Source organism: Acromyrmex echinatior, chromosome 3 (assembly GCF_024713525.1).
Source record: "Acromyrmex echinatior isolate Ae372 chromosome 3, ASM2471352v2, whole genome shotgun sequence".
NCBI lineage: Eukaryota > Metazoa > Arthropoda > Insecta > Hymenoptera > Formicidae > Acromyrmex > Acromyrmex echinatior.
In genome coordinates this window covers 223,752-249,231 of record NC_141854.1, presented here as the reverse complement: position 1 = coordinate 249,231, position 25,480 = coordinate 223,752, and the positions used below count along the sequence as shown (strand labels likewise).

The window sequence follows — 25,480 nt, the reverse complement described above, 5'->3', positions numbered from 1 at the left end:
AAATGGATTGAAATTTTTTTCTATCCGAATGCGTATGTTAAATACTTTTTTTGGATTTAATTGGATTCAATTGGATTCAATTAGATTCAATTGGATGCAATTGGATTAAAAAACTGTATTTCCTATTCAAAATTTTGAGTTGAACAGTATTCACAATTGTGCACAGGAAAGCTATTATTTTTAGATTGAAAGGCATAAAGATATGCTCCATGTAATTTCTATAAATGAATAAAAATGAATTTCATTCAGAATTGAAAAGCATTCATTTTAACATTCGTGAATCAATATTTCTGAAACTTTGAATCCATTTCAATTGATTTCAATCCATTCTCGTTTACTGGGTATTGTTGTGGGAGTCATTCGGACAATTCTCCTCTGCAACGCACCAATTTCAGTTTTCGCTTCGGTTTTCATTAAAGAATAGATCTCACTATTCTTTGGGTTTTCCGTTTATACACTTTCGAAAACATTAGTTTTTCCGTAACGGTCCCGGAATTCCCAGGTATTCCTGACGTCCCACACACACCACACACACCGCGCGCGCGCGCACACGCACACAACAGTACCGTATTAAAATACTAGAGTGGCGCCAGCATCGAAGAATACGTTATGCTTCCACTCTATCTCATCCTCTTTGGCCATCGCGTTCTCTGTGGTTCTCTGCCAGATTTTGAGTTAATACGTATTGAATGAGTATATTTTTATTAAGATTCGAGGCAAGAAAGAGAGCAATTTTAAATAATTAGCCAAAATGGAAATAGATCAAAATGTTGCACAAACTCTATTGACACAAGGTGCTACGTTAGTTTTACTAGATGTACCCGCGGGCACTGACATCGGTATTGATATAAAGTCCTGGAATGTAGGGCAGAATTTTAAGGGACTCAAACTGATCCCACCTGGAATCCACTTTGTACATTATAGGTAATATTGAATAGAATAGAAATATTATTTCAGTCACATAATCAAGAACGGACTTGTTTTACAATGTGTGCCTTCCAACAAGCGACACAAGTTACACAGTGACACTATGGATCATTACATCCTTGTTGTTTGTCAACAAAGATGACATGATCATTGTGTCGCACTGTGTCGCTTATAAGTTAAAATCATGCTATATAATATTAATTATAATTATCGACTAAAGTATCCCTTTTCTTTGCAAACATCAACTATCCACATTGTTACTTATTTATTATCCCATTTAGTTCTCCTTGACATTTTACAATATCATATTTTATTTACATTATATTATTTACATTTCATTAATACTGATATTTCATATGATATACCCAACAAGGTTTTTTAAGATAAAGGTTTGCTCTGTCCTGCCAATCAACATGCTTAAAAAGTTTGTCGTCTGACATATGAAATATTAGACCTCATCGCAATAGCACAGTCCTGTTACAGATTGCAAGTTTGTTGCGACAGCTAATTTAAAATGTCAATTTTATTATTGCGAATATTACAGATAAGGTCTTAGACTTAACAATTACATAAATATTTAGGGTGATCTACATCAGCTGCAAGAGTCAGCATGTACATACTGTTTATGAAAAATTGAATTGAAAAGTTCTTTTATTATTTTGTAATGTCACAATAGTTAAAGAGATATTCATTTCTAAAAATTGCAGAATAAATGAATAAAAATCGATGTATAAGACAACATCAAGCTATTTTTCAAAGTTCTTTATGAAATATTTCAAAAATATTTCTCGAAGAACTCTTAATCCTTTGATCACACCTAAGAATTTTATGTTGGTCACATAGAAAACAAAATGACCCCAACATTTTAATTGATTGCTGTATTTATAGCTTTTGTTCTTTAAAATTACCAAAATTACTGAACATATTTCAAACACTGTAGAATATAAAAATGCAGTAGCTTTTTAAAGTTTTTAATTTTAACATATATTTAAAAAAATCACAAAGACTGACGTCCAAGGAATAATATGTGGTTGAAAGATGCAAAAAGATTATTTGAAATTTTGGATAAATGGTAGTTTAAGTCCCGTTTTAAAAAAAAGATTTTAAAAATATAAAGCTTCATATCTTTTTGGGATCTGTCAAGGTTAAAGGTATTCTAAACTTGGCTTATGCATCGATTTTAAACATTCTGATTATAACTAAAACAAGGTTGTTAGCGATCAGGGAAAATCGGAAAAAGTCAGTGAAATTAAAAAGTGGTCAAAGAGAGCCGAGAAAATTGGACAAAATCAGGGAAATTATTATCAAGGAATTTATTAATCTAGGATAAAATTAAATTACTGTAAAATTCTAAGTTTAAATTTTACTTTTTTAAAAATTATGAAATAGACTATTTTAAATTTCTTAAAGAAAGAAGCAGTGCAAGCAAATATTTTTTTTTTAATTTTGCAATGAGCTATTTGCAGAAAACTATTAAGACATTGTTAAAAAAAAAATTTAACTTTGTAAAAGTCAAAATATATATGTTTAATGATGAACATTTCGTAAATCATTTCTAATTAAAATTAATTAAATTGATAATTAAAACATAGTGTTTTAATGAAATGATTAATGCCTGTATTAGTTAGGCCTTATATTTAAGGCTTCCTTAAATTTATCTTTAACTGCTTTACAAATTATTTTATTGGACTACTGAGCATCTAAAGATAAATTTAAGGAAGCCTTGAATATGCGTCTGTGAAGTTAGCACCCCAACATTGAAATTCTGTAGTTCTGATTAGAGTTTCCGTTTGCTTTTGACGAAACGAAAAATTCTCTATAATTTATAACAAGAGTTTTGCTCAATATTTTTAAATAATTAAAAAAAAATGGGGTGCTAAGTTTTTATCGAAAATCAAAATCGAATAGTTCTGAGCAGCTTAATAGCTTTATTTTATGAATATCTAAAGTTCCTGATAATATAAAAAACAATTTTGACACAACAAAATTTATAAAAAAAAATTAAAAATTAAAAAAAATTTTTATACAATAGTTTTGTCACACGTTAATTGTTATTCTATCTATTTCGAAGAGTTCTAAGCGATTAAAACCAACACAGATCCAAACATAAAGAGATATATACTTAAAATGAAATTTGAAAAATTGGTTACAAAAGCACATATTTCCTTATGCAGCCATCCAGTCGGATTTTTATCTAATACTTTATGATAGAACTTGTCGAGGATTGCCCAGAACTCTAAATCAGAACTATTGAAACTCAAAAAAATTTTTGATGTCTTATTATATACCGCGTATCTTGAAAACCGTTGGTCCAATCGCTTTTTCATCTAATATATTCTCGATAGAACTTGTCGAATTACACAGAAGTCTAATCAGAACTACTGGAACTCTTAACAAATTTTTCAATGTCGGACTTAGAAAAATTTCAATGATAGAGTTCAATGTCCCAATATCTCGAAAATCATTGACCCAATCGCCATTGACCTTTATCACCTAATACTTTTCGTTAGGGCTCGTCGAAAACTGCCCAGAACTCTGATCAGAACTCTGATCTGGAACTCTGATCTCTTTTAAACAAATTTTTTATTTATTTTATATGTCGCGTTTTATTCAAATCTTGCATATAAAACCGCCATTGCATCGATGCGTTTTAGTTGTATAACAAATGTGTATAGAACAAAGAAGTCCTCGAATCTCTCTATCCTATAGCAATCAACAGGCTTGAAAAATTTGTTGTACGACAAAACGCACACATGAAATAGCATCTCAAGTCTTATATAAAACGGCCTTACGTTCCGGCTCCGTTTTATGTAAGATTTATATGTAAGATTTGAATATATAATGTTTTAATATAATGAATTACTGCGTATTATTGCTTTCAATTACTCGTTATCTATTTAATTATTTTTTTAAATGCTTGAGAGCTCAGTTTTATTTATTATTATGTATAAATGAATATTATTAAGTACAATTTTACATTATAAATGAAAAAAAATATTAAATAATTTTTAAATCATCAATATATCCATTTCTGCCGATGTAAATTAACATTAATGTCAGTTTATCTCTTTATCTTGTTGTAATTCTTAAAACCAGGAAAAGACGAATTGTTAATTTAATTAAAGATTAAAATTTAGAGTTGATAAAAACGGGCATAAGATTATTTTTACTCAAATATTACATAAATAATCAGATATAATAGTATAATTTATAAAATGTTTTTGTTGCATTTCTAATATTTTGGAAGTACTAACTAAACATGCTTAATAGAAATTTTTGTTACATTTGATCGATCGGTCACATATTTTTCTATCGGTCTGAGCGATCGGATGCTGAAGCTTCCGTGCTTCGCCAAATGGCACCTGACAGAGAGAATCCTTATACATAGCCACTCAAACGATTGTATAATAATATGGCGTTTCATACATGTATGAAGGTGCATATAGGAAGATGCTTTAGCGTGATTTGTATCATTCTATCCTTTTTTACATTTAAAGAACGTTGTAGGTAGAAATACAAACAGCGCTATACCAGGTGTAGAAGTATGAAACCGGAATTATATGGCACTATATATGGCACTAGCTATCAGTTTAAGGACCACAAGACCGCATCTGCAGCGCCATCATCTCTCTCTAACAGCTGACGAAGATTTCCAACATACAACAACCTAAGTTCCATACACCGGTATATTTTTTTCTAACCTTAAACATGTCGAGTTTTGCCTACGAACTACGATTTGCAGCATTGGTTTTCTGTTATCATTTGAAGAAAACTGCTGCAGAATCGCATCGAATGCTTGTCGAAGCTTACGGTGAACATGCTCTTGGTAAAACACAGTGTTTCGAGTGGTTCAAAAAATTCAAAAGTGATGATTTTGACGTGAGAAACGAAGAGCGTGGGAAACCATCATCGAAAAAGTTCACAGACAATGAATTGCAAGCCTTATTGGATGAAGATGATACTCAAACTCAACAAGAACTCACGGATCAATTGAATGTAACGCAGAAAGCCATCTCCATTCGTTTGAAAGCTATGGGCAAGATTCAGAAAGTGGGAAAATGGGTTCCGCATGAACTGAATGAAAGACAGCAAGAAAATCGAAAAACCACTTGTGAAATGCTGCTCGACAGATACAAAAGAAAGTCATTTCTCCATCGAATCGTCACAGGTGATGAAAAATGGATATATTTTGAGAATCTTAAGCGTCGTAAATCATGGGTGAATCCAGGCGAACCATCCACTGCAAGACCAAATCGCTTTGGAAAGAAGACAATGCTCTGTGTTTGGTGGGATCAGAAGGGTGTAATCTATTATGAGCTGCTAAAACCTGGTGAAACCGTTAACACTAATAGCTACCGACAGCAAATGATCGATTTAAATAGAGCATTACGTGAAAAACGACCGGAATATGGAAAAAGGCAACACAAAGTCATTTTGCTTCATGCTCCATCACACACAGCAAAATGGGTCAGGGAAACGATCGAGGCGTTCAGTTAGGAGATATTAGCGCATGCGGCTTCTCCAGACTTGGCTCCGTCCGATTATCATCTATTCGCATCACTGGGACATGCTCTCGCTGAACAACACTTCAATTCGTATGAAAATGTACGAAAATGGCTCGATAACTGGTTCGCTTCAAAAGAAGAACTGTTTTTTTGACGTGGCATTCATACATTGCCGGAGAGGTGGGAAAAATGTATAAATAGCAATGGAGATTATTTTGAATAAAAAATTTTTTATCATTTTCAAACAACAGAGGTGTAATTTTTACAAAAAAATTCCGGTTTCATACTTCTACACCTGGTAGTGCCTCCGCAATTTGAATGCTATTTTTCCGCACATTTGAACTCTATTATTGAAAATTTTCTAAGTTCGACGTTGAAAAATTTTTAAGTAGTTCTGATTAGAGTTCTAGGCAGATCTTGACGAGCCCTAACAAAAAGTATTAAATGAAAAAGCGATTGGACCAACGGTTTTTGAGATATGGGATCATTTGAACTCTATTAATGAAAATGTTCTAAGACTGACGTCGAAAAATTTTTTAAAAGTTCCAGTAGTTCTGATTAGAGTTCTGGACAGAGCCCTTTTCGACGAGCCCTAACGAAAAGTATTAAGTACAAAAGCGATTGGATGGCTACATAAGGAGATATGTGCTTTTGCAACCAATTTTTCAAATTTCATTTTAAATACATATCTCTTTTATTTTTGGGTATGTGTTTTAATTGCTTAAAACTCTTCGAAATAGATAGAATAACAATTAACGTGTTACAGAACTATTGCATAAAAAAATTTTTTTTATAAATTTTGTTGTGTGTTAAAATTGTTTTTATGTATCAGGAACTTTAAACTAAAGCTATTAAGCTGCTCAGAACTATTCGATCTCGAATTTCGATAAGAAGTTATCACCCCATTTAAAAAAATTATTTAAAAATTGTTATTAAGCGAATCTCAAGTTAAAAAATACAGAGAACTCTTCGTATCGTTGAAAGCAGAAACTCTATTCAGAACTATTGTATCTAAAAATTGATTTTTCAAAAATTTTTTATTTTTTATTTTTAAACAATTTTTTTAAATACGCATCAAGAACTTTGGGTACTCATGAAATGAAGCTATTGGGCTACTCAGAATTATTCGATCTCAATTTTTGATAAGAAGTTAATATCCCATTAAAAAAAATTATTTAAAAATAGTTATTGAGCGGAATTCTTGGTATAAATTCTAAAAAACTTTTCGTCTCGTCAAAAGGAAACGGGAACTCTAATCAGAACTACGGAATTTCAATGTTGGGGTGCTAACTTCATAGACTCGCTCAAGGTCTGACTATGAATACGGATAAAAATCTCAATAAGCAATGTGCAAAATAAAGATACATATATATTCGTCATTTCCCGTAATCCATTTGTTTTTTAACTCATCACGTATCACGATATAAGTAGTATGTTTCACTTAATGTTTGCAACACACTGCAAGTATCGTATTATTATTTATATTTGCAACTTGTTCTTCAAGGTAAATAATTCTTTGAATATAAATATTTTTTATTGTACTGTTCGTAAAATAAAAATATAATAAACTTACCTTTTTAAAGAAAGGTAAAAAAAGCGTTAAGCATGCGTGCTTTTCGTAAAGAATCATTTGGGCTGGTTTCGTCGTGTTTGCTGTTTAATAGAATTTTGACCATTTATGGTTGATAATTAATCACCGATTCGGCTTAATCGAGTTGGTGAAACCAGTCCTTTGTACATATTATATATATATAGTAATATTAAGTATCCAACCCAATTAATAGTAGTTTTAATTTTTCTTCAAAGATATTCTTATTGAAGGTCTTCTTATTCCAACCCAAGTAATGGCAACTTTAATTCTCTGTCAAAAATTATTATTCTTCGAAAAAAATTAATGTATCAAATGAAAAATTAAAATCTAGATCAAATGAAAAATTAAAATCATAATTTTCATTTTTCATAAAAATGCAAAAGCAAGGTTTAAACAGATAAGTGGAAACTGAATATTTACCAGAATTTTATCACCAAATTATATCATACAATAACTGTCCCTCTTTTAATTCATTTCCTATTCCTTTGTCTCTTTCTCTTGCTCCTATCTATCCCTCTACCTTTCTCATTTCACATACAGCCTTCTTCTCTTTTCTCCGTTATTTCAAGTTATAACATCTTTTCTAACGAACAGCGAACGTTTATCTCTGTCACATGTTGTCTACATGTTGTTATATATATTTTGTTAATTGGAGATACAATTTTGACTACGATGCTATTACTTTATTAATTGACATTGGAGCTAAACAGTTTGACTTATAGGGGGAGATTCACAACTGTCCGGAACAGATTTGATTCTCCATGAGATATATTGTTAAATACAAAAATCTAGAGATTTTTTTATACGTGCAACATATTTTTTTATAACATGCGCTAACTCATGTTTAAGGGATGAAACACTTTGAAAAAAAAAACGGTATTTCTCTTTCAAGGCAATATCATCGGAAGTATAAAAAAATAGAAAAAAATTTTTTAAACAAAAGTTGTACGGTTTCAAGAGTACTTTAAAGTTATAGATAAAAAAATTTTTGTTTATTTTTTTGTTTAACAAAATACTCTCACCACCTATAATTTCTTAAATTTTCACATTTTTTTTACCAAATTAAAGATTATTTTTTTTACGAATTTAATCATGTGTAATAAAATTATAACATATCATTTTCGAGAATTAATTATTAACGCTTCCGTATATACGTAATCCATGCTTATATGTGTAAGTAATTGTCGGAATAGTTAAAACATATGAAAACTTGAAAAGATGTCTCAAGTAAAATTTGTATAGTTTTCTATATACTTTATTATATATGTATTTAAATTTTATATATAATGTATATATGTATGTATATGTATTTAGAAAAATATATTGATAATATTTTTAAGATATATATATATATATATATATATATATATATATATATATATATATATATATATATATATATACATATTAACCCTGTTATTATTTCTTCGGGGGTGAGAATCGTACGTTCCTTTGCAGAGGGGAGAGGGGATGAGAATCGAAGATAAGAGTCGTGCGCCCCTGAAGCAAGGGGGAAGGCGGGGTGAGAGTGGTGCACCCCCTGAAGTAGCAGAAGAGGGGGGAGGATCAAAGGGGGAAGGGAGGATGGAAGTCGCTTCACGCCTTATTACAGCGAGCTATGTAACGGTAATGCATTTAGGTATATAACTTAAACATTTTTGACATTAAACTTTTTTGTCGGTGAAAATCCATTTAAGGGCATTCATTTAACGTTATTTGGAGTATTTCTACCAAATTTCATGATAATCGGGCGTTGGATTTTTCGAAAGTTTACCCGATAAATTTCTGGGAATAGATGATAGGAATAACTGTGAACATCTTATTTATTTGTCATTTATGTAATAATTTCTAAACATATTTAATAATGAAATCATTTCTAAATGCTTATATACAATATATTAGGTGTTGGAATTAATTCGTAGCGTTTTACAAGAGATGGCACAAGCAGTACACTATTTCGTTGTTACCTATAGTTCTGTATACATTGTAAACATCTATCATAGGACGTCATTTGCCGTACATAACCTTTCTTGAAATCATAATATATGCTCTGGCTGAGCAAACGTGTAGGAAGTGGTTTGCACGTTTTAAAGCTGGTGATTTCGACTTGGATGACAAGGAGCGACCTGGTCAGCCGAAAAAATTTGAAGATAACGATTTGCAGGCACTGCTCAATGAAAACTCATGTCAAACACTTAAAGAATTATCTACGTCATTGGAAGTTGACTTCTCAACAATAGGAAAACGTCTTAAAAGTTTGGGCATGATCCAGAAGGAAGGACATTGGGTCCCATATGAATTGAAACCAAGGGATATTGAGAGACGTTTTCTCACGTGCGAACTGCTGCTTCAATGGCAGAAAAGAAAAGGTTTTTTGCATCGGATTGTTACCGGTGACGAAAAGTGGATCCATTATGACAATCCAAAGCGCAGAAAGTCATGGGTTAAGCCCGGCGAACCATCAACATCAGTGGCAAAGCCCAATATCCATGGCTCAAAGCTCCTGCTCTGTATTTGGTGGGATCAGAAGGGTGTCATATACTACGAACTGCTAAAACCGCATGAAACCGTTACTGGAGATCTCTACCGACGGCAACTGATGCGCTTGAGCCGTGCATTGAAGCAAAAACGGTCGGAATACTTCGAAAAACACGATAAAGTCATCTTGCTGCACGACAATGCTCGCCCACACGTTGCAAAACCGGTAAAAACATACCTGGAAACACTTAAATGGGAAGTGCTACCGCACCCGCCGTATTCTCCTGATATTGCACCTAGCGACTACCACTTGTTTCGATCATTAGCTCATAGCTTGTGCGAGCAGAAGTTCACATCTTACGAAGATTGTACAAAATGGTTCGATTCCTGGATTTCATCTAAAGATGAACAGTTCTTCCGACGCGGTATTCATTCACTGCCCGAAAGATGGTCAAAAGTAGTAGAAAGTGATGGGAAGTACTTTCATTAATGTATTTTTTAATGCTCATGTGAAATAAATAACATTCTTTCATTAAAAAAACGCTACGAATTAATTCCAACACCTAATATTTATTTTGTACCGTTTATATATTCATTATAATAATGATGAAAAAATGTTTTAAATATATTGACTTCTTGCACCAAACATCTTACTACAGCTATATTACTGCTACAATCTTCGAGATCACACGTTGTTGAACTTTTGTCGAAACTAAATTCTACTGGATTTTCAAATTCTTCTGGTCTTTCGTTTGTATAACCACTTTTAAACCAAGAATATTTAAATAATTTGTGATATCGTGAAGATGACAATTGCCTGTATGTATTAGAGATTGTAATTTTATTATATTATTTCTTTGATGTAAATTTATATTACTTTCCAATAATAAAACAATATCTGAAAATCTTTTAGCAAAATTTTTCTAAATTCTAAATCCATAAACATCTAATGGTTGTATTTTTCCTGTGGTGCCTTTCAGTATAATCATAGTAATAATATGTTTTCCTGCAAATGTTAAATCTGAAATAATATTGGTCCAGTCCATAAATCGATAAGAAGAACGCTATTAGAACCATTGTTTGGAAAATAAGCTTCTAACCACATTTTAAAATAATCTGTAAGAAATATAAATATTAAATTAATAATTATTTTACGACTGTTATGAGATTCTTAAATAAAATATAAAATATATCAGAGAAATGATAGAGATTATAATTTTATTAGATTATTTCGTTTATGTAAATTTATATTTATTTTTTAATAGTAAAACAGTATCTGAAAATTTGTCGTGAAAGAAAATTTTTTTAATTACCTGAAGTCATTTTACCAGATTTACATGCTTTTACAATAACATTTATTGGTGTAAATAAGGTTTCTTGTACTCTTCGTCTAAATATACCATTAATTTCTTTTAATACAATAAATAAAGGTGATAGCAAATTTCCATTATACGATATTATTAATTGTATTGTGTATGAGTATGTTGTTGATGATATAGATTGCACAACACATTCTACTTTCTTTATTCCTTGATTACACAGTGATCTTCCAGAATGAATTTCTAATTGGACACATTGATCAGAATTAAAAACATTTTTAGATCCAAACTGTTCGATAAGTGGTTTCACTGTTTTCAGAAAATCATCAGCTGAATTTGCAAATTAACGGAACCTTCTATTGTTCTTCTAGTTATAAATTTTGTAATTTTTCTTGAAACAATTCGGTGGGATTTCTTGAATCTTAATACCCTGTGAGATGCTTTAAATATAGGATTTAAATTTCCTATTTCTTCTTGAGCTTGTAAAGCTCATCTTTTTTGTAAATCGATATCATGAACTATGAATCCTAATTCAGTTGTAGTAAATTTATCACTGTGTATTTAATTAATTTTTTTTATTAAATTTGGAGATGTAAGATAATTTTTCTATTCTATTTACGATTTCCACCTGAATGTATTATAATTGTTCGTCTTAATTGATGTTCAGATGAAACTTTTCTAAATTTATTTTGCACTGATTTTAGCGGACGATTCCTTTTTGTTATTTTTTTCATTAATATCCCAATTCCGCCAATACTCAACAGCTCTTTTATAAGAATTGTCAAAGTCTGCATCATTTGAACATTGAGGATGAGAATTTAAATTATCTTCACTCCATGCTTCTTCGTCATCTTCAATTAATAAGAATTATGTAGTTTTTAAGGTTCTTGATAATTGAGATAAATTTTTTTCTGTTACTTTCAACCCATTATAGTGAAAAATGCTATCCAACAATAATTTTTGTATGTGTTCTTTTAATTCTATTTCTGCTTCAGTGGTGCGACTGATGTTTCTGTTGGATATACAGAACTTATAGATGCTAATAAAAGTCTAACAACATTAAGTGGATTGATAATCATAGTCTAAAAATGTTAAACTTTGCTTTGTATCGTAATATAAAAACAATTTAATAAATTGTATAAATACGATTGACAGAACGATTGACTGAACGTAAGACTGCTACGTGAATATTTTTATACTGTCCATTTATTATAAATATCTTATGAATTTATATTACCGCACAGTTATTCCTATCATCTATTCTAAGAAACTTATCTTTTCTTTCAAAAATATGTTATGACTCTGATACGTGATATGTAATTTAGAAGGTTATTTCTTATATCTCATTACACATGACGATTTAGACGCGAGATTTTCTAACTAATTTAAATATACTTAATATATATATATATATATATATATATATATATATATTAAATATAGTTATTAAATACATATTTTCTAACAATTGTATTTTTAAATGCAACAATTTTTTAAAAATTTATTTTTTGAAAATTCAATTTCATACAATAATTTTATTATAAAAGAATGAATTTGGAATAAAATTATTTTTAATTTTTATTCATAGAAGAAATTAATAGGTCAATTCTAAGCAGAATCGTAAAACTCGTAATTTCTTCTCGTAAAACTCGTAAAAACTTATAACCAATATTCGAATTTTATGCGTATTCATAAGACATAAGATTATTCATAAATATTTACGATTTCTTGTAAATCTTATGGCTAGTAAATCTTATGGCTAGTAAAAAGTTGTCTGTAAAAATATATAAATAATAAAGGTATAAATATTTCAAAATTCTTATAGAATATGTTACGAACCTTATAATTTTATTTAAAATTTAGGCATAAATGTCAAAGAAATAACAGGGTTAATATGTATACATATGTATATCTTAAAAGTATTATATATTTAAAAAATCTAAATATTATACATATACATACATTGTATATAAAATTTAAATATGTATATAATATAGTATATAGAAAACTATATAAATTTTATTTAAGACATCTTTTCAAGTTTTCATATATTTTCATGTGAGCATGGATTACGTATATTCGGAAGCGTTAATAATTAATTCTCGAAAATAATATGGTTTTAATTTATGGCTTTAATTTGGTAAAAAAAAATGTGGAAATTTAAGAAAATTATGGGCGGTGAGAGTATTTTGTTAAACAAAACAAATAAAAAACTTTTTTATCTATAACTTTAAAGTATTCTTGAAACTGTACAACTTTTTTTAAAAAAATTTTTTTCTATCTTTTATATTTCCGACGATATTCGCCTTGAAAGAAAAATATCGTTTTTTTTTAAAGAGTGTTTCACTCCCCCCCCCCCTTAATATGAGTTAGCGCACGTATAAAAAAATACGTCCCACGTATAAAAAATCTCTTAGATTTTTGTATTTAATAACATATCTCATAGAGAATCAAATCGGTTCCGGACAGTTGTGAATCTTCCCTTGTTAAATTAAGATATATATTGTTATAAAATTTGTATTTCAATTGAGATTACTTTATATTGATATACATTGTTATTATCCTTTGTATCAATTGTATTTTAATTACGACTATTTTATGACTATATACAGATTTTAGTTTTTTCTTAAATAATTTTAAATAGTAATTTTATTAAATTATATTGCGTCCTATTAACAGATCTCAGTATTTGATTAATATCTACAACTTCATTAAATGACTACAATATTGACTCAATTACCACGTTTGGTGACAAAGGTTTAGGGAAGGATCGTCTAAGAGAAAATAAATGTTAATGTTTCTTATTGCTTCTGTAATAATTTTACTCAGCCATTAAAAGGATATCACTTGTTCAAAATTTAAATTTATTTTTATTTGTACATTGATAATATACACGGTCGTTGTCGAAAATGTCTTATTTCTCCTTCAAAACATTATTCAAAACGTTATGACAAAATTGCGTTATCTTGTCCATTTACCACAAATGTTATCACAAAAAATTAAAAGGCGAAATCCATAGCCATTGCTCAAAATTCGAGACGATTTTAAGCTAGTGCTTGAGATATTATGAATCAATCAGAGAGCTGTATTAGTATCTTAAAACATTGCTTGAGATTATCTTGAGATTAAGAACAGACTATGGATTCCGACTAAAGAAGTAAACACTTGGCGCTGCTAGATCACATACTATTAAATAACATACTACTAAAAAGATGATTATAATATTTAGAATAAGAAAAATAAGAAATATTTTGAGAATAAGAATAAAAAAGTATCGCGTGCGTGCGCGCGCGTGCTCGATTAGGTCATACAGTAGTATAAATTGTGCAAGCTACTGGGTTTAAAATAAATAGTTTAAAATAAATAAACTTATATTTGTAAGACACGCATGAGAAACAAAAAAGAAATAAACAATAAATTTACTTTTATATATTCAATGTAACATTCAGATTAAATAATACATTATTACATTAAAATTGTAATTATCTTTTATTATTTATTTTTATTAACTATTGCTAAAATTTTTTAATTATTTTTATACTTTTTCTTATACGATCTAGCAGCGCTAAGTCTTTATTTCTGTAATTTTTAGTAGTAACATAAACTTATTGCGAAAAATATTGCCTCGGCCGGGAGTCGAACACGGATCTCTTACATTCTTATTATTGTTTATACACGCTCGCCTACAATGTATAATTTTTTATACATATCGGTTATTGCGAGGAATATTGTTAAGGTCTCGGTAATCTAAAGTCTTAGGAATGCAAGAGATCCGAGTTCGACTCCCGACCGAGGCAATATTTTTCGCAATAAGTTTATCACAGTTTTTAAGATTAAATTTGGGAAATTGGGGGGATTATTAATATTTCAGATTGATTGCGTAGGAAGTCCGACAACCATATTGGCACGCAATTATAATTTCTGAAATTAATTTATTTAAATGAATATATATAACAGTTCAACATTTTAACATTCAGACCGTAATATACTCATATAGCACTTCGTATTTAAAATAATGTATCTAATATAAACGATTTTATTTTCAATCTTATTAAAGATATATTTGTTCATAATTGACGCACGAAAACAGCGTTTGACTCTATGTAGTCATTAATATTGTACTTGATTAATTATTGTAAAGTATTTCTTGTATATTATTTTCGATTATTTGTCTGATTTTAAGCATGTTATATAAACATTTTTTAATTCATTTATTAATTTATCTATTTCTTTTTTTTTTAATAATAAAAAACCAAATTTTACCGATGATTCTTTCATACATAAGAAGACAATAGGTAGTAATTCACTCGATGCAATTAAAGAATATTATGATGTATATGAATGTATTATATCATGTAAACTTGTCTTTTGTACTAGAACGGTTTTTGCGTTGCAAGCGATTTATTATATGGAATTTGATAATTGCAATCGGTTTGATTAGTATTTGTTACAAAGTTCAAATTAAAATCCGACATGATATAGTTTGAATTTGAAATTTTTTAGTTGCTTCTTGGATTTCTTCTAATGATGTATATTGACGAGTGCTCACAAATCTTGTAATTTTTCTTTGCTTAATGTTATATCTCCGTTTAAATCTGGTGACCCAGGTATTGCTGGCAAAGAAAGTGAAATGTTTGAACAGAAATGCATTGACCATTGCCCACTGGTGCAAAATTCTCATTGTTACCTAAAATAGAAAAGCGTTATTTATTGACATATATAATATTTTTTAAATTTAATTCTGTACAATAAATATTTTCTACAATTTCATGTATCTGTTCAAGGCAATTTCTAGTTTCTTGAAATTGTTGAAAAGTTTTTATTTCTATGTGCTTTCATTTATCAAGTGTTCCATTCCGCTTTATATTTTCTTTCTACGTACGAAGCATCTTTGCTTTTTAAATGACTGAAGCCTTTTTTTTGTAAGAATCTAATAAACCATTTTGGAGTCATAAAGTCTTTTCTAACCACCTTTTCCTTATAGGCTAATGGATTGGCAACAGATTCATGAAATCGTTGCAGTTTTTCTGGCTCATACTGTATATCCGAATTAGGTTTGTCCATATTCCGTTACACTATTAGAAAAAAATTGCATTATTTTCAATTATTCTTATACAAATCACAGACATTTTATACATTCATGTAAATATCTATACAATTACATTGATTTAAGAATAATTTATAAAAATATTGGCAATAAATCAAAACATACTTCCTCGTATTCTTGTTCATCGTCAACTTCTTTGAGAGTTATTCAATTTTCATCCGTTATTATTTTTCTATCTCAATTATTAAAAATAATTTCTTTAAAAATTTCTTCATCCATCGCGATAGAAGCAACTGACATTCATTATGAACGTATCACTTAAAAGATTCTCGGCTTCGAGTAATCTTTTACAATGCCTTAAAGACAATATAGTCGGAATTATTTAGTCTCTTGACATGGCTATTTACACATTAAGAATTTATAAATTAATAATTTAATAATTTAAAAAGCTTCATGACATGTTGGGCTTTCTGTTTGAGAATCCCACTACAGTTAACTTTGAATTTATTGTTTATTTTTATTTTAAAGATTGAGAATCTGATTCTATATAAAGTAATATAAGTTTATATGAACGAAATAACATAATAAAATTACTATTTTCGATACATAATCATGTCATCCCCACGATATCACTTATTTAAATATTCGTGGTTTAAAAGTATTATAGTTATACAAATGAAAGATCAGAAGAATTTGAAAATCCAGTAAAATTTAGTTTTGACAAAACTTCAACAATATCCCTGGCGAAAAAATTTATATGCCAAAAACTATTCCTAAATACGTAAAAACTATTCCTAAATCGCGATTTGGAACACGGAAGTAATTTGGCATAGAATTCTACTCTTATGCCAAAGTGAGCCGATTCATACCTTTGTACGCCAAACACAACATGCGAAAATATGCCTAATTATGTCCGAAAACACGCTTAACTACGCTAAAAACTACGCCTAAGGACGCAAATGAACCATGGAAGAATTCTAATCCTATGTCAAAGATTTACGCTTTCCTACGCCTTCCTCCCCTTAAGCATAGTTTCGAGTACATTTACACTGTACTGTTTAAAGTAACATGATAGTAACGTGAACTCATTTGGCATGAATTCAAGATGCTATCACGTTGCCGTCATGATGGAATTAGAATTCCATCGTAACATGAGTACTTTAATATTAAAGTCTAACTTTGAGGGCTCATTTCACATGTGAAATGTTGCTCCTTATATTCTTTTCTAGATGATTCTTATTTTATACATCTCCGCCGTGGTCCTCTGTCGGCTGATAAGAGTGAAACTGGCAGCCGAATTTAGCCAGAACGCAACAGCCAAGGGCGAATAGGATGCAAGGACCCCCGTGATTAAAAAATAATAAAATACATTAAAAATCCATAACAAGCAAGTTACACATTTCAGATAGCATAAAAGTCGAAATATTAGGTGTAATAAAAAGAAATCCATTATTTTTCCAATAGATGGCTTTGCGAGATACAGATTATTAAAGCTATCTATTTGGAAAAATAATGGATTTCTTTTTACTATACCTAATATATAAAATTTATAATAATATGCAAGGGAATGGTTATTATTGTTAATCAAAAATAAATAATATTTATAAACTATTCAGTAGCCAGACCAAACGCATACGCGTAGAGACTTGGAAAAAACACACATACTCTACAAGACCAGTACAAGACGTTAACATAACGATCTGATCGTGATGTATGATTTTTGTCAAGTCTCTACGCATATGCATAGGTTTGGTCCATTAGCTGCTGAATAATTTATAAATGTTGTTTAATTTTTTTTTGTTGCCGTCATCGGTCAGATGACACAATGCGAGGTAATAGCGACAGCGATAGAAATAGCGATAGCAATAGCGATAGCGATAGGAACAACGGAATCCAACGAGAATGTATATGTCAATGCACACATATAGGAATACGGAATAAGGCAATAGCGATAAATTTCCGACAAGTTGCAATTCTATATCTATCGCCTTATAGTCTACTAATCAGCGTCCAGATTTTTCATTCTATTTATATATGCTATATATCTTGAAGCGAAAGAATATACTAGTCTATATACGAAATCAGATTGGTTGACATTTTTTATTTCTTTCGCGGCATTGTGCAACGGGAGGCGACAATCGATATTGTGTTTAGGTCTTAAGAGTAAATCCGCATAAAATGACGTAGAATGGCGTATTTTGTCACAAATTAAAAATTAAAAGGTAAATATTGTGCTTTGGCATAGTTTGGCATAGAAACACGTACTTCAGGAAACGATTTTTTCATGCAACGCGTAGATTAGTGTAGTTTGGTATAGTTATTTCTGTGCCCATTTATCAGAGTAAAATGTAATTCCGCGTAAAAAAAAGCGTAGAATGGCATACTTTCTTGACTACTATGAAAAAATCAAAATTAGCATAATTCGGCATAGAAAACGTAGTTCGAGAAATAATAATTAATTGCGCGTACTTTGGCGTATTTTTTATGCCTAATTATGTCCAAGTACATCATTTTACACCTTTTGCATAGCTTGGCGTAATTATTTCTATGTTTAACAACGCGATTCTACGCCATAGTCGTAGAAATAGAAAGACGTACTTTTTGGCATACTTTGGCATAGAAATTTTTCCACCAGGGGTGATATCGAAGATTTTGCAATAATATAGCTGTAGTAAAATGGTGGTACAAGAAGTTATTATGCTTAAAAGATTACTTCAATGAATATCATTACTGTGATGAGTAAATGATATAAAACATATTATATATAAATTAAAAAATTATTTTATTATTAAGTACGATTAGAAGTCATACGTTTAAAATAAAGAAGATATTGTTTAATTGGATGAAGATATTGGAAAATAATTAAGAAAGTAATTAAATAATTCAGTTTTATAATTTAATTATTGAGTACCTCTTTCTGTTTTGATTCTCGTTAGCCTTGAATTTATTTTTATTTTATATTACTTTCCAATAATAAATTATTTAAACGACAAGTAAATAAGATATTAAAGCATAAGACCAAAAATAACTTTAAGAGAATAATATTAAGATGGTATAAGGAAATAGATCCGTATTCAGAACGTTCTTACAACAATGTTAGCGCGCTATAGTTTATTACGCATATTATAAAATTTCAGAGACAAAAGCGCGCTTTTATCGATAAAAGCATGTTCTGAATATGGATTATAATGTATAAGCAATAAATAACAAAAATGAATGAAAAACAAAGGTTTTACTCACTTTATAGAGAAATAATAAAAAAGATAAAAACTATTACTTATAACTCTTATTGTTAATGTTATTTATAATCTGTAATATCTAGAAATATAAATTCCTTATTCATTGATTTCTTTTATTGTTTCGGCAATAATTATTTATATACGTGAGCACAAATAGCGTATATACAGAAGAGTTTATAATTAATTATTAAAAATGATATGTTTCTAGATAACATTTAATATGATCTCATATAACTCTCACACGTGAGTATCAGATTGTGCGTGCAAGAACGCCATTACATCGCTCTCATGATATGATGGTCTCACCCATGCGAGCGTAATAATAGCATTATGCAATCCATGCGTGATGGAACATACGTGTGAGTGTAAAATGTTATCTAAAAATGGTATCTGATTATATATTTAAAACAATTATTATAAGTCAATGGAAGAACTGATATTCGTCATGCATGATCATCACATTGTGCACGCAAGATCGCTATCGTATTGCCCATCACGCGTGATGAAGGCATACACGTGAGAGGCATTACGCCATCACGCATGAAGGGAGAACACTTGTGTGACGTATTAGAAGCAAAAGATTTAAAACAAAATCACACTATATTTGTGAACATTTAAAATATATTATCACAAAATATAAAAACAGATGAAAAATAGGTGATGAGTATAAATTTTACTTTTAATCAATTCTTTTTTGCTTCTCAATCGATTACTTGCGGCGCGCGACATTGGCCAAGCGAAATTAGATTATTCGATTCTTACCCAATGTTATCTCTATTGTAATGTAAATTGTTTATATTTTATTATATCTGTTAAATGATAATATTTTTATTGTATCTATGTATTTTTTTCGTGCGCTGGTTTAGCTGGTTATAATTGAATAAATAACATACTTATCAATTGAAGAAATGATGTAGTCGCAGAAGATTCATAATCCAGAAGTCCTAGGTTCGAATTCTAAATAAGCGTTTTTTAATATCAATTTGAAGTAGTTAATTTCAGGTATAGATAATATTATATATGTCTTAGGATTTGTAAACCTTAAATATGACTAATATTTTTTTTCGAATATCAAACTAGTGTACACGTGTGCGAATGATATGAGGACGCATCTGAGTGCGTATGAAGGTCACACGCGTGCGAGTACTCGCTCGTGTGCATGCACCATGCGATCGTTATGTGAGCATTTTGTTATCTGGGTAATGTCAGCAGTACGGTCAAGTTTTATAACTCGAAAAATGTTTAACAAAAAAATACTTTATTATATTGGTCTGAAAACCTCGACTTTAGCTACAAGAAAAAATAGTATACTACGCAATAAAAAATAGTGGTTCCTATTTAAAAAATTCATGTTGACCTTGACTCGATCTTGGTAAAAAAAAAATATATGTACAAAATCCGTTCTTTCCTCTTTCTTTCCTCCAAAGAAATTTTTGTATAAAACAATAATAAATGATTTATTATTTTATATAAAACTTTTTCCTGTTATAAACGCAGTGATCATCTCCAACATGTGCGGATTAGAATATTGTTTATGAAAATTATATAGTATTGCTGATGGTGATTCACAATAAACCAAAACGTTAAAAAAATTTGTTATCAAAAAGTATTGTAAAATTATATTGAATATATTTTTGTATTGATATGTTCCAAGTACCGCACCGTATATGCTCTCATTGCTCGCTAATTAATATTTTTTATTGTTTTTCCTGTATGCCTCTTAGTTTTTGAGATATTAGGTGTAGTAAAAAGAAATTCATTATTTTTCCAATAGATGGCTTTAGTAATCTGTATCTCGTCTACGCGTGATACAGATTGCTAAAGCCATCTATTGGAAAAATAATGGATTTCTTTTTACTAAACCTAATATAATATTTGCCTGGGGCAATTAAAATGCCCCACCGTGTATATACAGCAGTGCTCGGAATTAGTTGCCCATTTCGGACAGATTTCTGAGGCGATTCCCACTACCATTCGAGACTCGGCGGCCAAGCCCACGTGACGCTGTGCCCCAAGAGCGATACAAAAAGTATGCTGGGAGCATATCTTCCGACAAATATCATTAAAATATTTTCTTTCCTACATGATTAATAATTGCTTACTATATTATTGCTTATTATATTATTGTAGAATATACACATAATATGTTAATAATAAAAAATTTAAATATTAAAATAAAAATCATGTAGGAAAGAAAATATTTTAATAATATTTGCCGGAAGATATGCTCCCAGCATACTTTTTGTATCGCGATGCTCCTGGAGCACAGCGTCACGTGAGTTCGGCCGTCGAGTCTCGAGTGGTAGTGAGGGTCGCCTCAGGAATCTGTCCGAAATGGGCAACTAATTCCGAGCACTGGTATATAGTATAAATTTCGGCATCACTCATCCTGAGCAGGTAGAGCGAACTAAACTGAGTCGAAAAGTCTTTTACCATTTTGCAGTTTGCACAATAGTTAACAAGATATTAACATTATTTAAATTGAAATATTTAAGCATTAAAGATCTAGCTCCGATCACTATTTCTATTTTTTATTGTCGAATTTTCAAATGCACGATCCAGTATAACAATAAGATTCTTAACTTTTGTTTAAAAAATTTTTGTCCATCTTTTATACTTCCAATGATATTCAGATTGAAAGAAAAATACCATTTTTTTTTTAAAGAATGTTTCACTTAAACATGAGTTAACGCATATATAAAAAAAATACGTATCTCTTGATTTTTGTGTTTAATAACATATTTCATGAAGAATCAATTCGGTTCCGGACAATTGTAAAACTTCTCTTGTTAGTATAACTGAAACCCTGATTTCTTCTTTTATGCTTTTAAGTTCTTCTTAAAATAAATTAAGTTTTCTACCTTCTACACTAGTCTCCCTGTATTTATTAGATAACACATTGGTAAATTAGTATGCTAAATTAATCTAAATAAAATGGCATAATGTAATCAACTTTGATAATAAAATAATATATGTATATTTTGTTAAATCATGTTATAATATTGTATATTTCATTATACAATATTTGACTAATCATTTAAAAAATATACATATATATATATATGGGATGTTTCGCGTTCAATGGACCACCTCTCTTTCCAAAATTTGATGCAACGGAAAAAACCGTTTAAGGTCTCAAATTATTCGCACATTTGTGTACTTTTGAATGAAACGTGGCCTTTTGAAAAAAATCAATATAGCGGCTCAAATATGGTGTCTGAAATTCGTAAGAGTTACGAATGTTCTTACAACATCGTTGATTTAAATGTGAAAACTTGATAAATTGGCTCAAAAATGATTACTATAAAGTTTAGATAAGTTATACTTATCGTTTAACTTGCAAGTAATGCTATACTCTGATGCCATTGAATCAATAGTCGCTATAAAGTATTAAACTCGACAAACAACAATTATGAACCATGACACTTTAAGTTTTATGTACTGATTCCAAATCCGCCATGTTGAACTTTATAATTCTATCTCTAGGTTCGTAATCATTTATACTATATACTATAATATATATTTATACTATAATCATTTTCAAGCCGATTCATCAAGTTTTCGCATTTAAATCGACGATTTTGTAAGAACATTCGTGACTTTTGTGGATTTCAAACACCATATTTGAGCCATCATATTGAATTTTTTAAAAGACAATGTTCATTCGAAAGTAACACAAATGTGCGAATATTTTGAGACCTTAACGGTTTTTTCCGTTGCGTCAAATTTTGGAAGAAGAGGTTAGGGAGTGGCCCGCTTGATACGAAACGTCCTATATATACTTTTACTTTTAACATAGCTGATTTTATGTGTAACAGTTTTTAGCATGTCCTTTTTATACAACTGATCAAATTCACTATATGAATTCAGTCAGTAATTCTAAATCTTATATCAAGAGATCATTATATGTATACAATTATCTTCTTATATAGGTATGACTTGTATATAGACACAACTATTTAAATTCACTGAATAATTTAATATCTTTATAGTGCAGCAAACAAATTTGGTGAGTTGGCACCTAGAGTTGGTTTCTTTCATGACTTCCAGAAAGGTGAATTCTTAGTGAAAAAATGGAATAACAAAAAGGAAGATGTTAGTTCAGAATGTAAGTAATCAGGATTATTATTAATAATGCGAAATTCAAGTTCTATATGAAATCTTCAAACAGCTGTACCTGACGAGACAGTTCAGAGGTTGAAAGATAACATAAAAGAGTTGAACAGGTATTTAGGATCATATCCATACGAGATATCGAAATCTTGGACAAAATTAACAAACGACATTACTGCATCTATCATGACGAGGTGTTCGCCATTATGTGGGTAAGTAAGATGTAGGTCTTGTCTACTTGAAATTTAAAACTTAATGTATGTAACTCTATTGGAATAATATGTTTTAGTTATGTGCGATCCGCTTTGGAACTGGAGCACTGCAACGACGCTTCGAGACCACGTGGCCGAGAATCCGATAACAAACGAAAAAATTCCGGTAGACTCACGGCGGAGGATAAGGAAGAGCAGATGCTGCCGAATCTAAAACCGAAGCCTGGTACAGAACTCAGGCTTACAGAAATACCAGACAGACATTATCCCGAAGATGCGACTCCAAGCGAGATAACGCGGCATTCTCTTGATACTAGTTATGTTTTGGATATCACTCTAAAAAAATTGCGAGAGTAAGTTCGGAATTGAAATTTTAGATCTTAAAGACTAAAAGCGAGAAAAATATGATCGGTGAGAAAAAACGAGTTTTGTATGAATATTTAAAGTTCAATTGTTTTAGACCTATCGAAATTATCGGGGAAATGCAGCTGACGTTTATTTGCTTCCTAGCTGGTCAGAGCTTGGATGCTTTCGAGCAATGGAAGAAACTCATATCGCTGATTTGTGGCGCCGATAACATGATTCCACAATATCGCTCTATATATATAGAATTTCTGCATGCCCTGGAAGAAGAATTATCATACGTGCCAGAAGAAGTACTCTGCGACATTGTAGCGAGCAATAATTTTGTATATCGTAATCTGTACAACTTATTCGGTAATATCGAGTCAAATTCTGAGGTGGACGGTCGATTGAAATCGTACGCCAAGCGTTTACAGGGTCGATTGACCGCCAAGTTTTTGTGGGACTTTTCGAATTTACTCGAAGAGGCGGACGATGAGGCGCCTGTTATTGTCACTTTGTCAAACACAAATAAATAAACAATAATAAATGATTTATTAAAACCATATGAATACACAAGCAAGAATATTAAAACCTGTAACGGTCAAAGCTGAATCTTTAATGCTTTAAATAATCCAATGTGAATTATATACATATGTACATGCATATATACAGGATGCGTCATCAAAATCCGGACAAATCGAAACAATTTCTTTAAACAAAATGTTTTTAATGAAAAATTAAAAATTAAAAAATCCTTTTACATGGCACTTGGGGGATTCCTGTAGAGTACAATTATTTAATATATCCCCTATTAGCTTGAAATGATGGCCTCTATTCTCGGTCTGAAGCGTTCGCACGCACACTGTAATGTAGCGCTGTCCATGCCGACGAATGCTGTTTTAATAGCGGTCCTTACTGACGTCACATTGGGATGCCGAGACTTGTTTATAACCCTTTCAACTACATTCCATACGTAGTAGTCCAAGGAATTTAAATCTGGGTTGGGAGAACTCCTTGGACCAAAACATATCGACGCTGTCTGAGAGCCAATTTTGAATCAAATGACTCGTATGAGCTAGTGTACCGCTGGTGTCCTGCTGAAAAAGATATGGCCTTCCGAACGCCACAGTTTCCATTCACGGTTTTACTACATCAAAACGCGCAACGATTGCCCTGGGTCATCCGAAATCAGCGCTTAAGTCCTTTTAACGACTGCGGAAGTCCTTGCGGTGCGTTTCTTTCAAGTGACTCTTCCTCGCTGGCATACTAGAATCTTCGTTGAACTGTTCTAAAGCTGTATATTTTACAACATAACATCATAAATGATTGATCTCGGATATCCAAAGAACCGAATTATTTCCGTTGCTAAGCACCCAGTTCGAAGATCACGGCTTCAATGATCGCGGCTCTTCGATTATACTATCGCACTTGGTTTCAACATCGCCATTTTATAAGAGAATATGAATTGACTGTTTACTAGAAACATCAGGCTTTCTCAGATGCCAACAACAACCTCTGGCGGAGGTACAATATAGCAGAAAATTTAAATTGAAATTTGTCCAAATTTTGATGATGCACCCTGTACTATATTTGTAGTCATTCGAATTGTACGCATTAGTTTTCCGGAGTCCAGACTTGTAAACACAATTAAACTGCTGTAATAATGTCACAAATTAAATTAAATAAACAAGCAAATTTTAATAA

The 25,480-nt window shown here is 30.6% G+C and overlaps 1 protein-coding gene, 1 long non-coding RNA gene and 2 pseudogenes across 4 annotated transcripts; 1 reads left to right on the top strand and 3 right to left on the bottom strand.

Moving 5' to 3' along the window:
- The first annotated feature begins 42 nt into the window (after positions 1-42).
- LOC105143683 (mariner Mos1 transposase) lies at positions 43-25,480 on the top strand. Of its 3 annotated transcripts, none has more exons than XM_011052140.2 (5): positions 43-924; positions 23,099-23,214; positions 23,278-23,431; positions 23,509-23,784; positions 23,892-25,480. In XM_011052140.2, exons 1-5 carry the CDS (start codon positions 752-754, stop codon positions 24,310-24,312), a joined length of 1,140 nt encoding a protein of 379 aa, XP_011050442.1. In that variant the 5' UTR covers positions 43-751; the 3' UTR covers positions 24,313-25,480. The 3 variants fall into 3 exon arrangements, with proteins under 3 accessions (XP_011050442.1, XP_087260144.1, XP_087260145.1); XM_087404019.1 differs by lacking the exon at positions 43-924 and adding an exon at positions 22,925-23,038; XM_087404018.1 differs by lacking the exons at positions 23,099-23,214; positions 23,278-23,431; positions 23,509-23,784; positions 23,892-25,480 and adding exons at positions 8,482-8,662; positions 9,027-10,042 and having other exon boundaries at positions 784-924.
- Positions 10,072-11,901, bottom strand: LOC147910061 (uncharacterized; annotated as a pseudogene).
- On the bottom strand, positions 10,807-11,899 carry LOC147910062 (uncharacterized; annotated as a pseudogene).
- On the bottom strand, positions 15,039-17,090 carry LOC105143682 (uncharacterized). Its single transcript, XR_015544406.1, has 2 exons — positions 15,792-17,090; positions 15,039-15,507 (listed from the first exon to the last, which is right to left on the bottom strand). It is a non-coding gene; the product is annotated as an uncharacterized LOC105143682 (long non-coding RNA).

What these genes read in the sequence shown, in the direction of transcription:
- LOC105143683 (XM_011052140.2), top strand. Translation starts at nt 752, where the DNA reads ATGGAAATAGATCAAAATGTTGCACAAACTCTATTGACACAAGGTGCT. An exon ending in AGGTGTTCGCCATTATGTGG is followed by an intron (nt 23,432 to 23,508) that starts GTAAGTAAGATG and finishes AATATGTTTTAG; the next exon opens with TTATGTGCGATCCGCTTTGG. An exon ending in ACTCTAAAAAAATTGCGAGA is followed by an intron (nt 23,785 to 23,891) that starts GTAAGTTCGGAA and finishes CAATTGTTTTAG; the next exon opens with ACCTATCGAAATTATCGGGG.